The 16,320-nt window shown below is 29.1% G+C and overlaps 2 protein-coding genes across 2 annotated transcripts; one reads left to right on the plus strand and one right to left on the minus strand.

Annotated features, from left to right (window-relative positions):
- Positions 1-8,540: 8,540 nt before the first annotated feature.
- Positions 8,541-9,752, minus strand: GO595_003584 (ABC transporter family protein; the record flags this gene model as incomplete). The annotated part of the gene is made up of 1 exon (XM_067916620.1): positions 8,541-9,752. One exon carries the CDS (start codon positions 9,750-9,752, stop codon positions 8,541-8,543), a length of 1,212 nt encoding a protein of 403 aa, XP_067776250.1.
- Positions 9,753-12,893: 3,141 nt separating this feature from the next.
- On the plus strand, positions 12,894-14,270 carry GO595_003585 (Xaa-Pro dipeptidase; the record flags this gene model as incomplete). The annotated part of the gene is made up of 1 exon (XM_067916621.1): positions 12,894-14,270. One exon carries the CDS (start codon positions 12,894-12,896, stop codon positions 14,268-14,270), a length of 1,377 nt encoding a protein of 458 aa, XP_067776251.1.
- Between the last annotated feature and the right edge of the window lie 2,050 nt (positions 14,271-16,320).

The raw sequence follows: 16,320 nt of genomic DNA on the forward strand, positions 1-16,320 counted from the left end.
TCATTTCTCCGAGAAATGCACCAAAATTTAAAACGAAGGAAACTACAAGACTTAAGGCTAGGAGCAAAGCACAGTAATATATATTTTGGAGGAGAAATAACATTTTTTAAGTCCTGCCATCGATGGCTTGATCAGATGCCGAAGAAAGTTCCACGGTGCAAGAAACAAGTAGCACAGTCCAGAACCCTATAGGGAAGACGTAAACCCAGATTAAAACCCATAAGTAGAAATCAGATCTCGATCAGATCAAGTACAGATTTATCAAACACCCCATAACCAACACCAGTGCCACAACTCGGATCAATTAATACAAGACAACCGATGAGAATTGTTAATGAGCAAGAATTTTTTGCGGATTACGAAGAAACAAACACAGAAGCAGAAGAAATAGACAAGATATTTTAACCCACAACGATAGAAAAGGCGACAATAATATTCTATGAACAAAATTCTTAGTAATTCCAAAAATAAACTCTATGTATATCAGTTAATGCACGAAAATTCGGTATTTTTGGGATTTCATCGTAACGTTTTGCAAAAATGTTGTTTGTATATTTCAATGCACGATGAGAATTTTTAGGTAGGTATATAATGCGGTCGGGACTGATTCCGAGGACCCCAAAAGGGTCCCGGCCGGGATTCTTTTGGGGTCCTCGGAATCAGTCCCGACAATTTCTTTTAACCGAGGGGGCATCCGGGCTCTTCAGCATCCTGTATCCCCTTCGTACCCCTCCGGAGGCCTCAGACCCCTCCAATCCCCCGAGTGTGCTCGCTCCGCTCGCTACAGAAATCAATATCATTTTTTGATTTTTGTGAGCCATACAATTCGTCTGTAAATTTGAATGAGCATTCGATTATGAGAGAACGCGAAACTTTTTGATAGGAACGATAGCACTTTTAATGCCACTTTTCACATAAACCTATCAAAAACCTCGTATAATCAACACGAATTGTCCCCGGTTATGTTTGGTCGGACATTTATCCTATTCAATTTATTTTTGGTCGGAGGTTAGTAGTCAAAAAGCGACGGTTATTGTTTGGTCACATGGCAAACTTTATTTATCATAAATGCTTAAACCTGTAACTAAAACGTATTTTTGTACTTCGCAAAAAGAAAACCGTTTTCCGCCTGAATTTGTGGATTCTCGAAATCCTAGATATATAGTAGTACAACAATGTAAGTGTAAATTTAAGGATTATTTAGTATCTGATGTTTCAATGCATGCATATTTTATTGAACGTGACCATTATGAAGATTATTTTTGTATTTATACAAATGAAAACAGGACTAAATATAAGAAATATGAATATAAAAGTAGAAAACCAAATTTTAAAATATGGTTTAAAGAAATGAATGGTAAAGAAATTGAACCAGAATATTTTATGTTAGAATTATTATTAATTTATTAAATAAAAATCATTTTTTAACAATGTTTACTATTGAATATGCTATGAAAGGTATAGAAACTAATGTTGTTGAAGCTTCTGAAATTATTGACCAAGATGACTTACAAAAAGTTTTAGAAAATTATTCTACAAATGATCAAATAACAGATAAACTTAATACTATAACTTCGATTACAATTTCACAATTATATTATAATAAATCACAATCAGATGAAAAATATTCTACAATAACTCATACTCATAATACAATAAATTATGATTTAACAGTAAATGGGAATGTACAAGTTACTTCATTAAATGGTTTTCAATTGGCAACTTCAGAAGGTGGTAAATGGGATACAAAATTATATGTACCATCTATTATTACATTAAAAGAAGATGGTGTTGTTGAAGTTGGTCAATATATTGATATGCATAATAATGCAGATTATGATAAAGATAATACATGGAGAATAACTGCTAATACTAATTCATTAGATTTTAAATCAAAAACTGGAACATTATTAAGTTTTGGAAGTAATGGTAATATTAAATGTGCAACTATTAATAATGTAGATATAACTAAAATATCTTCAAATGATCATAATCATGATGAGATTTATGCTAAAAAAGATCATGAACATGTAAACTATGCTTCATCAGATCATACTCATAGTTATAATGAATTAAATGATAAACCACAGTCATTTCCACCTTCAGATCATACTCATAGTTATAATGATTTAATCCATAAACCTGAAACATTTCCACCTTCAGAACATACACATAGTTATAATGATTTAACTAATAAACCTGAAAAATTTCCACCCTCAGAACATACACATACTAAGTATGCTTCAAAAGATCATAACCATGATACAAAATATGCTGCAACAAATCATACACATAGTTATAATGATTTAACAGATATTCCTACAGGTTCAAATACAGAAGATATTCATTGTTCAACAATTAATGGTTTTGCTTTAAATTCAGGACCTTCAGATTCAAATTTAAATATTAGTGTTCCTTCAATTGCAGTTATTAAAAACGATGGTGTTTTAGAAACAGGTCCTTATATAGATATGCATACTAGTGATGGATATGAAAATGATTATAGTTTTATAATGAAATGTAAAGGGAATGTTATGGAATTAAACCAACACTAAAAGGTTGCGATGGTTTTTATTACTCAGCATCTCTTGATGCATTAGGTTGTAATAACTTAAATTGCTCTAAAATTATGTACTCTGTAAATACTAATGGTATTGTAAATACAGGAAATATAAAATCTGCTACTGGTCAATTCACTAGTTTAGAATCTACTAAATTAACTTTATTTCACAGTATAATTGAAGAATCAGGTAATACATATCAATTATTAGTAAAAATTTATGGATCTACACATACTGAAGATAAAAAATATGGAAGATTATATTTTGAATCTGTAACACAAAAGAAACAAAATGATGGTACTTTTCTAGATATATTTAGTACAATATATCATATCGCGACTACATTTAATACATTTGAAGGAACTGGAGGTATTGTACAAATAAATACAACTATTATTCATAATGCTACTGTTTCAGAAGACTTATAACAATTTCAAATTGGTTCATATGTATTTTTAACAGGTAATGTTTATGCTTTAACCAATGAAGGTAAATATGTTACAAATACTTCATCAACTGATTGTATTTTATCAGTTAAAACATCAGGTACATATAAAGAATATTTAGGTATATGTGTAGCTAAACATGAAACTGGTTATAAAGCTTCAATAGGTAATGTTATTAAAAAAGAAGTAGAAATTTTACAAGATACTATTGATTTTGCTACACATGGAGATTTTTATTTTAGAGTAAATAATATCGCAGATTATGAAATTGGTGATGTAGTATTATTTGATGGTAATAAATTATCAGATGATTTAGTAATAACTACTAAAATATTAAATTCAATAGTTGGTGAAGTAACAGGTAAAATAGATGAACATTTATTAAGTATATTTAAATAATAAAAAAAAATATTTTAATTCATTTTTATTTTTTTTTTAAATGGAAGAACGTGAACCAAAAAAAGAACCTATCATCAATAAATCTTCATTAGATGAAGTACGACGATTAGCTCTACTCGATGATAAAGGACCTGAGAAAGGGCCTTCTTTTTACGAATTTTTAATGCAAAATTTAAGAGTGATTTTTCGTATTCTGAAATTTGATTTATCATTATATAATTTTTTAAAACTAATGGATGAAGCAACAAAATCTGTTAGAAATGGGGTTCCAATAACACCAACATATAAAATTCAATTTAAGTTAATGATAGAATATTATCAAATCATTATTAATAGTTTTATTTGAAAATTTTTTAGAAAAAACTCAAATTAATACAAAATTAGATTTTGATGAATTTAAAAAATGAATTAATGATATTATTAAAAAATATAATATAGATTATATTGATGGAAATATAGGTTTATATACATAAATGGTACAGGTTTATTTAATCCTAAAATTATTCATTGTGATTTAAAAACAACATTTTTATCAAAACCTTTACAATATATTTCAAATTATTTAATTGGTACTAAAATAATTCCTGTTAAAAAAATAATAATAAAAAATAAATCTTATCCTATACATTCATCTTTAGCTATAATTAATAGAATTTGTAGAACTATTAAAGATATGGCTGATAATATGGGTTTAGAGTATATTCAACCTCATGATATGAATAAAATTATACATAATTATAATTATACTTATCATAAAACATTATCTAAATTAAATCATAAAAAAATATCACTATATGAAGCTAAAATAAAACAAAAATCTTTTGGTTTATCTTTACATAAATTAGATCATAAAATTATGAAACAAAAAAGATTTTATTTACCCCCTGGTACAACAGTAACAGTTTATAACACAGATCAATTAAAAAAAAGATCAAAAATATTACCAGATATTTATATAGTGAATAATTTTGATAAAGGTAAATTTAATATTCGTATTGATAAAGATATAAAAATTTCAGTACCGAGATATTTATCAAATCCAGTTCCAAATGCAATTATTATACCTTCAAAAGAAAAAGATCCAATGATGTTTTATTAATAAATAAATACTTTTTCTAATGAGATATGAAATTCATCCATTAATGTGTTATATTCTTTATTATATTGTGAACTAAAATTATAACCATTAATTTTAATTGAATTAATTGTTTCAATTGGATTTACATGCTTTAAAACAACCAGGTTCAGGATCTTTATAACTTAATCTAACTTGATTAAAATCGATTTTTAGAATTAAATATATAGCTTGTACTAAATCATTAGCATTAATTATAATTTTACCACTATTATCAATTAAATTTGCTATTAATTTCATATTATTTGTTTTTAATATCGCACTAAATGTTAAAGCTATATGTCTATATAAAGCACTAGCATTATCAGTATGTTTATTTTGTACGTTAAAACAAAGATGAAAATTTTGCACTTTGAACAGGCAACCGAATTAACGGTCATTGAGATATAAAAATTATATATAATGGTATCATTAGGAAATTCAAGACTTTTATCTTCAACTAAATATTCTACCATTAGAAGAAATGTTGAATCATCCCGATTAACTTAGTAAATTTTTCTTGTATCTCTTTATAATTTTAAACGGCTTCACCATCCGACCAGATAGACTCAAATAATAATATTGAAAAACGTTACGATAAGATTTTAATAATTTCAAGATATTTGAGTTAATGAATCATATAGACAATGGATATATGATATCAAGGAATTTTGTCTAGCCGTTTTTTAGAAATTATCGATTATCTGATTATTCCAACTTTTAGAATGTTGTAACACATAAACCATTTAATATATCGAATGTTGTAAAAAATAAATTATTTAATAAAAAAGGTGTTCTTAATCAATATATGTATGTTAATATGAGATAATATTACAATTTATATGATTCAAGACAATATTTTACAAAATATTGTATTTTAAATGATGGCATGTTCTTTATTTGAGCCAATATTCAAAAAATAAATTTTGGCGGTTTTTCAAACGGCTTTGTCGCCCCTTTTACAACGATCACTAATGATAATAAACCACATGAAAAATGAAATCAGATTTTACATTTTAGTATCTACCAGAGAGATTACAAGAAAATATACAGCTGTTTGCTTTTTGTTTGGCTCGCTTTACAAAAGTAAATATCCGAAAAGTGACACATCTACAAAATAGATCACCTGCTCAACAAAAATATTGTCTTGCTTTGGAAAAGTAAATGTCTGGAATTGAGAAGTTTACATATGTATTACAAAAAAAATGTCTATCAAAAAGATTCTCTTGCTTCACAAAAGTAATTGGCAAAAAAGTGACGCTTGTAAAAAAAAGTGTCTCGCTACACAAAAGTAAATATCCAAAAATTGAATAAAAAAAATTTGACACAACACTTAATTTGAATTATTTGTGCCTTAATTATTTTTTTGCCTCATAGGGGTACAGGTGTGATAAGCACCAAATTAAATTTACTTTTTCTCTCCATATATTTTAGCAAAAACATTTTAAATTCATAAGACATATCTACGATGATATAGAGATTATTTCGAGCATTGATTTTTTCTAAAAAATTAAAAATCAAATAATTATACATTTTTTTGATAATTTTGATTTTTTGATACCTTTCGATGAACATAGATTTTATAATTAATGTTTAATAATTTGTATATAATTTAAGTTTTTTTTATTGAGTATTCATTATGAAAATGCACTATTTAAGACCATTCATTATGAAAAATAAACAATTCAAAAATGCAGATATTTACTTTTATTAAGCGAGACATTTACTTTCGTGAAGCAAGCCAAACAAAAAGCAAACAGCTGTACACAAAGAACAATTATTTTGTCCTTGGTCTCCATTTTGTACATGGCAAAGGGACAATGATGAAGACTTTTCAATACATTCTAACAAATTTCATAAAGACATAAGAATTATAAAAGTACCATATATGAGGTTTAGGAACATAGATATTGTCAGTTTACTTCATATTAAATACGACGAGATAGACAAAAGCGGAGAACCAGTTATAATTTATGATAGTATTTGTCCGTTTTGGTAAGATTAAATTAAATGATTCTGATGAATACGGATTACACTTAACAAATCATATTAACTAACTCGAATATATATTACAGTCATTAATTAAAAAAATGTTGTTTTCTATATGGTTTCTTATATATGGTTATAAAATTGCTATGACTACACATCCCCATTGGGCATGACTAGGCTCACCTTATTCTCCTCCAAAAATTATAACAAATGGCATTTATTCTATGTTAAAATTGAGTGAAATCATCTTTTTTAGAGGTCGCGTCCGTTTTTAAATTCCTGGACGTTAAAAAGTTCTCGATTTGTCTGAAATTTATTGCTCGGGAATTTTTCATTTCGAGTCTATTTCATTATAAACTGGAGAAAATAATTCGGCATTACGATAGATTGAAAAATGATTAAAAGATATGTAAACTTCTCAAAATTGACAACTGGATTATTGTCGATTTGGTTTCAAAAATTTCATTTTCATTCAATTTCCATTAATAAATTTATTAATTTTTTCCCAATATTTCTGACTGCTTCTTTATTACACATGTGTACCACCTATTTTTGCATGAAATTGGATCTCTTTCGTTTATATGTTGGGAAATCAATTTCCATTGATGTCCAATTTTTGTTACCAATTCATGATGCATCTTGAAGTGTTTTATTTTTTATATATTCTCTTATTTGATTATTAATTACTTGAGGCCTTCCACGTTTTAATTCTTTTGATTTCATTTGTTGAGGTAAACTGTCGAATTGTATTATCAACTCGATGAGTTCCAACATGTAGTATCCCTGCTATTTGTTTTTGACTGAATCCTTGTTTGTAAAGGTTGATTATGTTCTCGGCATTGTTCAATATTTCCCTAATAATAAACGGTCTCTATTCAAAAAATTAATAGAGTGTCCTCAATGCCGATTTATTTTCACAAGTTTACATAGTGATTTAAAAAAATTGAAAAAATTTTTCCATATCCTTATATAAAGAACTATTAAATGGTGTGTATGAAATTCTTTATTCCAGAAAATAGCGCAAAAAAGAGCGGATATTTTATTGATTTTACACAATAATCACTAAAATCAACTAATAAAAAAAATACATCTATAGTTATAAAACTAATGAACATTGTATCAAATTAAAGAATAAATATGAATTTTATTAATTTTAACATATAAATACATCTTTTTAAATGTGTATCAAAATAATCAAAAAATTAGAAAATACTATATAAATATCATTGATACTTCAAAATATCCAATGAAATTTAATCAACATTCTATATTTTTAAAAATCAATGTCATCACGTTTAAATATCAAATATGAATTAATGTGGAAATTGTTTTATTTTTTATAATTTTTCCTTGGTGGTTCCTAAAATTCAAAATCGACGATTAGTTAATAATAGACATGACAAAAAAATATTTTTAAATAAAAAATAATTAAATTTAGTGTTTTTATTTATATAAAAAATACTGTTGTATCGATTCTATATAAAGAGATGCTACGGTTGGGGTGGAACACCCTATTCCCAATTTTTGTTGCTTCATAATTTATATCTCCATTAATTTTCATACCTTGCTCAAGTGAGAATGAAAATATTTTATAATTATGACATAAAATACAATAAATTCCTAAATCCTTATTAAATTTTTAAAACTCGTAATTTTTTCTATTTCTTCGAGGAAGCAAAATTTGTTTCCTTTCATCTGTTTAAGCCAAAACTTATATTCAAAGGATCTGCAAGAATGCGCTTTGAATTGTTTGCTTATCTTTGCTCCACAAACAGAAAGAAATTTTAAAATAAATTCAGGTAAAGAAGTTAAAGAACTTCAGTTTCGATCAGTTACTATTTGAATAAGTGGAGTTTTATAGAACTAATTATCTATAAATGGAATTGAAAATGCCAAATTAAATCCGATTATGTTGAGAAATATTTTACGGAATTCAAATGGATAAAGATACACTATTTGTTAAAAACAGTGATGAAATACCGCTAAGTTAAAGTGATCTCTATGTAATAACATCATTGGAAATAATCATTTTTACACAAAATCTGGATTCAATTTAAATGAGGATGTTTTATCCTCATTAATTCTTAGGACAAACTTATGGAATTTCATCAAGTTTAGATGGTGCGCAATCGATATATATGTAATTTTGTTGTCTCTCATCCATTGATAAAATTTCAATTCTAATTCTTGGGGAATTGCACTTGTTCCCTCATCGATCAGCAAGAACTCTGGCTTATGTATCATTATCCTGCAAAGAGCAATTCTTTGTCTTTCACCAGGTGATAGTCCATTTTGCCAACTTTCATCTGGTCTCAAAAGCAAATGATCCAATTCGAAGAAACTAATAGCCTCGTGAACAGCTTCGCTACTAACTTCTGAAACGTCAATTGGGAAACAACAACATTCAACAAGAGTTCCAACTGGAAGATATGGATACTGTGTAATTATCAGAAAAACGTCAGCACTTCTCTCGGGAAGTGTTATAGTTCCTCCACCTATTGGCCACACTTTACCAAGTGCTCTAAAGATTGATGATTTTCCGCATCCAGATGGGCCGACGATAAAAACCGACTCCGACTTTTTCACCGTAAAAGTTATGTGACCAATTAACAATTCATTGTTTGGCTTTACAACGTCAACGTTCTCCATTTTAATTTCATCTCCTATCAAAGGCTCACAAACCATTGATTTATGGTCCTTAAGGACATTTATAAGACCAATGATCCGTGCAGAGTACCCACAAAGCTTGGAGAAGTTTTGCATAAATGTAGATATCATTATGAGACCAGAGACAAACTGAATCATCACAAAAGAAACTGTTGAAACATATTTTGAGACTTCAGGTGGAGTTAAAGTTCGAGGAAAATTCATATAAACGGAAAGATATACAATTGCATTTCCAACATAATTGACTGAATTAGTGAGCAAATTAAGAAGAACTGAATGGTTTGCAAGGCTTTTTTGGATAGAAAATGCAGCTTCGAGACGTTTTGTGATGAGATTACGTTCACATTCTTGGCCCTTTGAAAGAGCAATGGATTCGGCATTTTGTTTAATGAGAGTATTTGCAAGACGGTAATCACCATTTGCTGCTTCGAATGTGTTGATTAATCTGATGATTGGTGTAATAACTAATCTTGACAAAATAATTACGAGAACTGAAAATCCAATGCAAATAAGGACGGACTTTATTCCTGACTCTATATATGTTTGATATCCATAGTAAAAAATATAAAATGGCATTTTGACACAACCATCAACAATTTGAATTAAATTATCTGCCCAACAATAGCAATCGTTGGCAATTCTAGCATCTGGGTTATCGATTTCTGCATTGTATATTAATAATTCATAAAATGCATTTTCATGAAAGTATAAAGAATGAATTTTGTTAACAAGATTTTCTCTAAGAAGAATCGAAGTTCTATCTCCTACCCAAATTTGTAATGAAATTGATAAACACATTACAAGCATCCATATGAAATATTCAATTAAATTATTTTTTAAGCTTTTTGTGTTTTTTGAAGCTATAGCATAATTAAGCCTTGCTGGAAATAAACCAATTTTGTTTTCTACAAAAACTAATGATGTTGCAAATCCAATAATGAATATTATAATTAAAAGAGTCCATTTGTTAAAAGCAACGCGCATTGCACTGAACGCATCTGTGACTTTGGTGCCCTTTAGTTTGTACAATTGAAGCTGAGATGCATCAAACATTTGATGCGATAACAAGGTGTTCGCAAAAATTAAACGTTGATTTTATGAGGACAAGATAAATAAACGGTCGAGATTAGTACATTGTATGAATATTCATTTTTCTTTCTATGTTTCTCAACACTTGATATAAATTTATACTATACTTTAACCCAGATTTTAAGTGCATTTGTTTAAAATAAGTTTAAGATAAAAAATATTCAGTTTTTAAATTTTCAATTTTTCAATTTTTCAATTTTCAATTTTCAATTTCATAATTGATTTCTTTCATTTCCATCAAAAATTAATTTCCTCTTTTTTCATAGAAGTAAACTTTCTCTCTTTCAACCAAGGGCAATCGTGCCATGTTGCCATTTTTCAAAATCGCCATATGGCAACGATCATTTTCATATCACAATTCACTTCAAAAACATAAAAGTGCTACTTAATAATGAATAAACTAAACAAGTTTTAATATTTTATCGTTCAGTTTGAACTTGGGTTGTTGCTATTCGAATAACAACGATCATTTTTATGTTCTGAAATATGGCAATGATAACTATCAAATATGGCAACAAACTCAGTGAAATACCTATCAGACCTATTCAAATAGTATACAACAAACTTAGTTAAATATTGAAGGGCCTAGGTCGGATGAAGAATGGAATTTGGTCTTAAATTTCAATAAATGAATTTAATATCTCTACTCCCACAGTAGAAGGCTTTAAAAAATCAAAAGGAACATGGATTCGATGTTTTAGAAGGATAGTTCAATGAGGTCACTTTTATAAAACAATTTTTTGTTATTACGATAATAACCGCTCCGATAAAGTTTTTAGTGGCCACTTTTTAAAAAGTGTATTTCCATTTTAACATTTATCAAAAAAAATTGATTAACTCTTATTTTATTCAGTCATTGAACTAAATTTTATGTAAAATCTAAATTTATGCCTGCGTTGAAAGAGGACAGCTGACTTTAAAAAAGGAAAACTATTTTTCCACAATTGATTATCAAATTCTCATTAACCACATTTTTTTGTAAAAAGTATGGCTCATTGTTCGAAACAATGTTGATTTTAATTTGTTAAATGTTATTTAATATTTTTTTTTAAAGAAGCATCCCTCAGGGTGATTTTCACCCGAGCTGCATTCAATTCACGAAAGTATGATGTTGCATTTAAAAAGTGAACACCACTTCATCAGGATTGAAAGGCTTGGCTGCTTCATTCCTCTGATTTTACTTTTTCTTATATCTGTTTTGAGGCCTTTTCAATATATTGAAAATTTTGAATGACGCCATTGGCACACTGCTAAATAATGCAGGAAAACATAGAGACTACAAACACCCACATTCATTTTAAGCAAAAAGAAAGTACAAATAAAGAGTATGGTTTTCCACTACCGTTAGACATACCAGAAATTGTTAATCAACAAAATAATTTTGATGTGGAAAAAAGCGAAATATTATCAAACGATATGCTGTTTTTAAAGGATATTTCTTCAGAAACACTTCATATGATTTTAGGAGGGTATTTGTGTACAAAATATATTTTACTTGATTGTAGGTCAGAATCTAAGTACAATAAAGGGCATATTTTAAATGCTATTCGGGTCACAACAGAGATGGTCATTGAACTTTTCAACAAAGAATACAAGGATATCCCAATTGTAATATTATATTGCAATGATTCTACGATCCAAAGTAAAATATGGGGGATACTCATTAGACAGTATGATAGAAGCTATCACAGTTACCCAATCTTAGCATTTCCCAAAATTTTATTGCTCAGAGGCGGCTACAAAGATTTTCGAAAGAAATATGCACACGAATGTTCTCATAGATATTTGAACTTTCATATCGAAACAAGTGTTGAGCAAGCACAAGTCCGAAAATTTAGCTTTAATCAACAATTAGTTCAAATGAGCAATCGAATTTCGAAAGCAAAAAAATACCCATTGAGGTATTTACAATAACCTAACTTGGAGTTGGATTATTGCTATGCACGAGATTCATTCTTTAGTGAGTTCTTTTGGTTTTAATTAAAAATTGAGTGATTTTAAGCTTTTCAATTTATCACTTCACACTGGCATTTTCAAAGTTATCAAATTTGAATTGATTTGGTTTTTCAAGTGAACAAAAAGGCTGTCGTCTCGAAATTGAGAAGAAATCCAATTTTTGAAACGCTTTTGAGTTCTGCCGCAGAAAACGGTTTTTGCACAAAGACCGATACCAAAATGGTGTCAGCAATGGAAAAATTTTTCACATAAGCAATATGACCAGGCAAAATCTAATTAAAAACTTGCCGTAATTCAGCTTAATTTTATGGGCTAAGAAGAAATAGAATTTTTAAATTAAAAATAATGAAATGATATTAGCACAATGGAGTTATATAAATTAATTTATTGGTAAGATTATTAAAAACTTTTCATTGTAAATTTTCTGGTTAATTAAAATATATTAAAAATGGTATGAGTCAGATGAAATTTCAAAAAATATTTATGCATTTTCGGAATATTGTATTAAAATCATGAAAATTAGATTACTTTCTTTATCATGATAATTTTTGATTTGGTGTTTTGTTTGTTTATAAATGATTTCCTGTTCTTCACCTCAAAAACAACAAAACCGCATCAATCGATTAAAATGAATTCAATTTTTTAATTTTTTTGCTTTTCATTTCACTTTTAATGTCAAATCAAGAAAATTGTCCTGTTCCAAAGCCTGAACTCTTTCAATACAATAGAAGAGAAGTCATCAAACGAATTGTTTCTGCAGGTGCAGAAGGAGCTGTTCTTATGTTTGGTTTTCCTGAACAAGGGCGTGTTTTAACAGATTATGACCCATACTTCCGACAAGAATCATATTTTTGGTACATGACAGGTGTTAACGAGCCTGATTGTGCCTTGTACATTGATATTAAAACAGGAAAATCAATACTATTTTATCAAGATGTACCACAAGAAATGGCAATTTGGTCTGGCGAGCAACCAACATTAGAAGAAATTCGAGTCAAGTATGGCTTTGATGAAATTTATCTTATTAATTCTCTTTCAGATTATGTTTCCAAGCAAAATCCAGCATTTCTCCACACAGCAGTTGAAAGCCTTGTAGTAGGCGACTTTAGGGTCACCACCGAATATCTTCTTGATGCCATTAATGAGCAGCGCCAAATCAAATCTGCCAATGAAATTGAACTTATTAAACACAATGCCAAAATCAACTCCTTAGCCTACTCACGTGTTCTCCAAACCCTTCGTCCAGGCATGTATGAGTATGAAGTTGAAGGAGAGATGCAATATGTTTATTATTCCCAGAACTGTCGTTATCCTCCGTTCCAACTTACCATCTGTAGTGGCGAGCTCTGTTCCATTCTCCATTACCACAAGAAATCTCGAAAAATCAATGATGGCGATTTAGTATTAATTGATGCGGGCGGCGAATACTCAATGTATTGTTCAGACAACACACGAACATTTCCATCCAACGGTAAATATTCCGACGACCAACGCCTTATCTACAATTCCGTCCTCGAAGCGCAAAAGGCAGTCATCCGCACTGCGAAGCCGGGCGTTTCATGGGTAGACATAGCGCTTCTCAGCGTCCGCGTCATGTGCGAGAACCTCATCAAGATCGGTCTTTTAAATGGCACCGTTGATGAGATCATGTCGCACCATATAATGTCTGTGTTCTATCCGCACGGCTTAGGCCACGGTCTCGGGCTTGATGTGCACGACGTCGCTGGTTGGCCGAAAGGCGTCGAGCGCCCGAAGGCGCCGCACATTGAGCACTTGAGATTCGGACGAGTGCTTGAGCCTGGAATGGTGCTCACTGTTGAGCCCGGATGTTACTTCATTCCGATGCTGTTTAACGAGGCACTGAATGACCCTGTGAAAGCGAAATTCATTAATAAGGAAATGTGCTTGAGAATGCATAAGTCTGTGGGAGGAGTGAGAATTGAGGATGACATCCTGATCACTGAGGACGGGTGTGAGAATCTGTCCGAGGGAATACCGAAGGAAATTGAGGAAATCGAAGAGATAATGAGAAAGGCAAAGAATAATTAGTAAAAATGAATTTGGTTTTATCGGCATGTTTTTGTGTTTTAATTTTTGTGATTTAATTAAATCAAATAAAAGAAAGAGCCAGAAGTCAATTTCCGTTATTTACAATTACTTGAGCAAAAAGAGAAAGAGTTAAAGCTTATAAATTATGAATTAACAGAAATTTTTACACACATTATTCACTTTTATTGAATTAAACCTAAAAGACACTCTGGTTAAACATTTGAAGGAATTTTAGCATGATTCTACAATAACTCTTTATTAGCTGTATCAAATAATTTAAATAATTTCCAAATATTATTTTGAAATATCAAATTATTTAAACAAATTTTAAATAAAAAACAAGAAAATCAACATTTGATGCATTATCTCAATTTTATTCATTAATCGAACAGAAGACATAGCACTTATTCTTGTAAGGTATAAAAAAGATCTTATCAAAGAAGAATATCAATGTGATATGGATGAAATCAATGACTTTGCCAAGAAAATTGGAGCCAAATTTTATATCGAAACATCAGCAAAGACAGGTGATAACATTGTCGAGATGTACCATAAAGTTGTTGAACTTGACGGATTAAGTTATGAACCCGAAACAGCTGAATTTGTCGAAGTAAATGATGACCAATGTGAGAAAAAGCAATGCTGCTGAGTAAAAGAAAAAAGTATACGTGTTAAACTGAGCAAATTATATTGTAATTTGTTTAGAATTTTCTCATTATTATATTAATACAAAATTCCTTGTTAGAAATAGATCTATACATCAAATATCACATCGATCAAATCACAAATTCAAACAAATTTTCTGTGATGACCTGTTTTTTCATCAACCTGAGCGTTGCTTTTTCTTGTGTTACTTTTTGTATATTCTAGGTGATTCTGGATCATATGCTGAACCAGATTCCATTAATTGTAAAAGGTATTTATTGAACTATACGAAAACGTATAGATTATCATATTACCATATGGTTGAGTTGGAACTATTCTTTTCATGATAAAAATAAGTTGAGTTCAAAATATTCAAGTAGAGTTCAAAATTCTCTGTACCTCGCTATCGGATTATGCCTATCGTATGACATTTTTTTTGGTACTGACAATTGTATTTTCTCACAAATATTATGGACAGGGTTGTGAAACATTATTTAATTGATGGAACTTTCCAAATCATTAGAATCAATTGTCTTTAATCTCAACGAAAAAAATTTCGAAACATCAGTTCAAGCAACAATTAATTTATTTGTAGATAGGCTGCCATATACATTTAACTATCTTGTTTCTAGGCTTATTTATTCAGCTTTTGTTTCTCAATCAAATAATGAATATATATATATTAAATATTTATTAACTTTAAAAGAAAAAGAAGATGAAAAAGATAAAAACATAGGTGAACCTAAAGCCAATCTTGTTCAAATCTTTTATGAATATTTACTGAGAATAGAAAAGCAAGAATCATATTTCCTTCTTGAAAAGATGATAGAAGAAGAAATAATTGAACCATCTTCAGTAATGAACATGAACACATTATATTTTTCACAATATAAAACAAAAGAAGAAATAAATGAATTAAAGAACAAATATCCAAAACCACAATTCCTTGAAGAATTCATCTCAGCACTTGGTGAATTATCAAAAGATGATTGGAAGCTTCATATGCAATATGTAAAAGAAGGAGTTAACCCATTAGAAATTGCAAAAGTACTTCGAAATGATGATTTAGAAAAGCTTCAAGAAATATCATCACATAATGAATTTGACTTTAACCACATAGTTAGGCCATCACTTTATGAAAGATGTTCATTTATTAATACTAAAAATGTTACATTAATTGATTATTGTGCATTTTTTGGTTCGATTAAATGTTTTAAATATTTGTTATTAAATAATTCGAATATCAAAAATACATCTAAATATGCAATTGCAGGTGGAAACTTAGAAATTATTCATTTATGTGAACAAAATAATTCATCATTTACAGAAGCATATGAAACAGCAATAGAATTTCATCGAAATGAAATTTTTCATTATCTTTATGAAAATAAAATTGGAAAATTTT

The sequence above is a fragment of the Histomonas meleagridis genome (genome assembly GCF_020186115.1).
Source record: "Histomonas meleagridis strain 2922-C6/04-10x chromosome Unknown contig_21, whole genome shotgun sequence".
Lineage (NCBI taxonomy): Eukaryota > Parabasalia > Tritrichomonadida > Dientamoebidae > Histomonas > Histomonas meleagridis.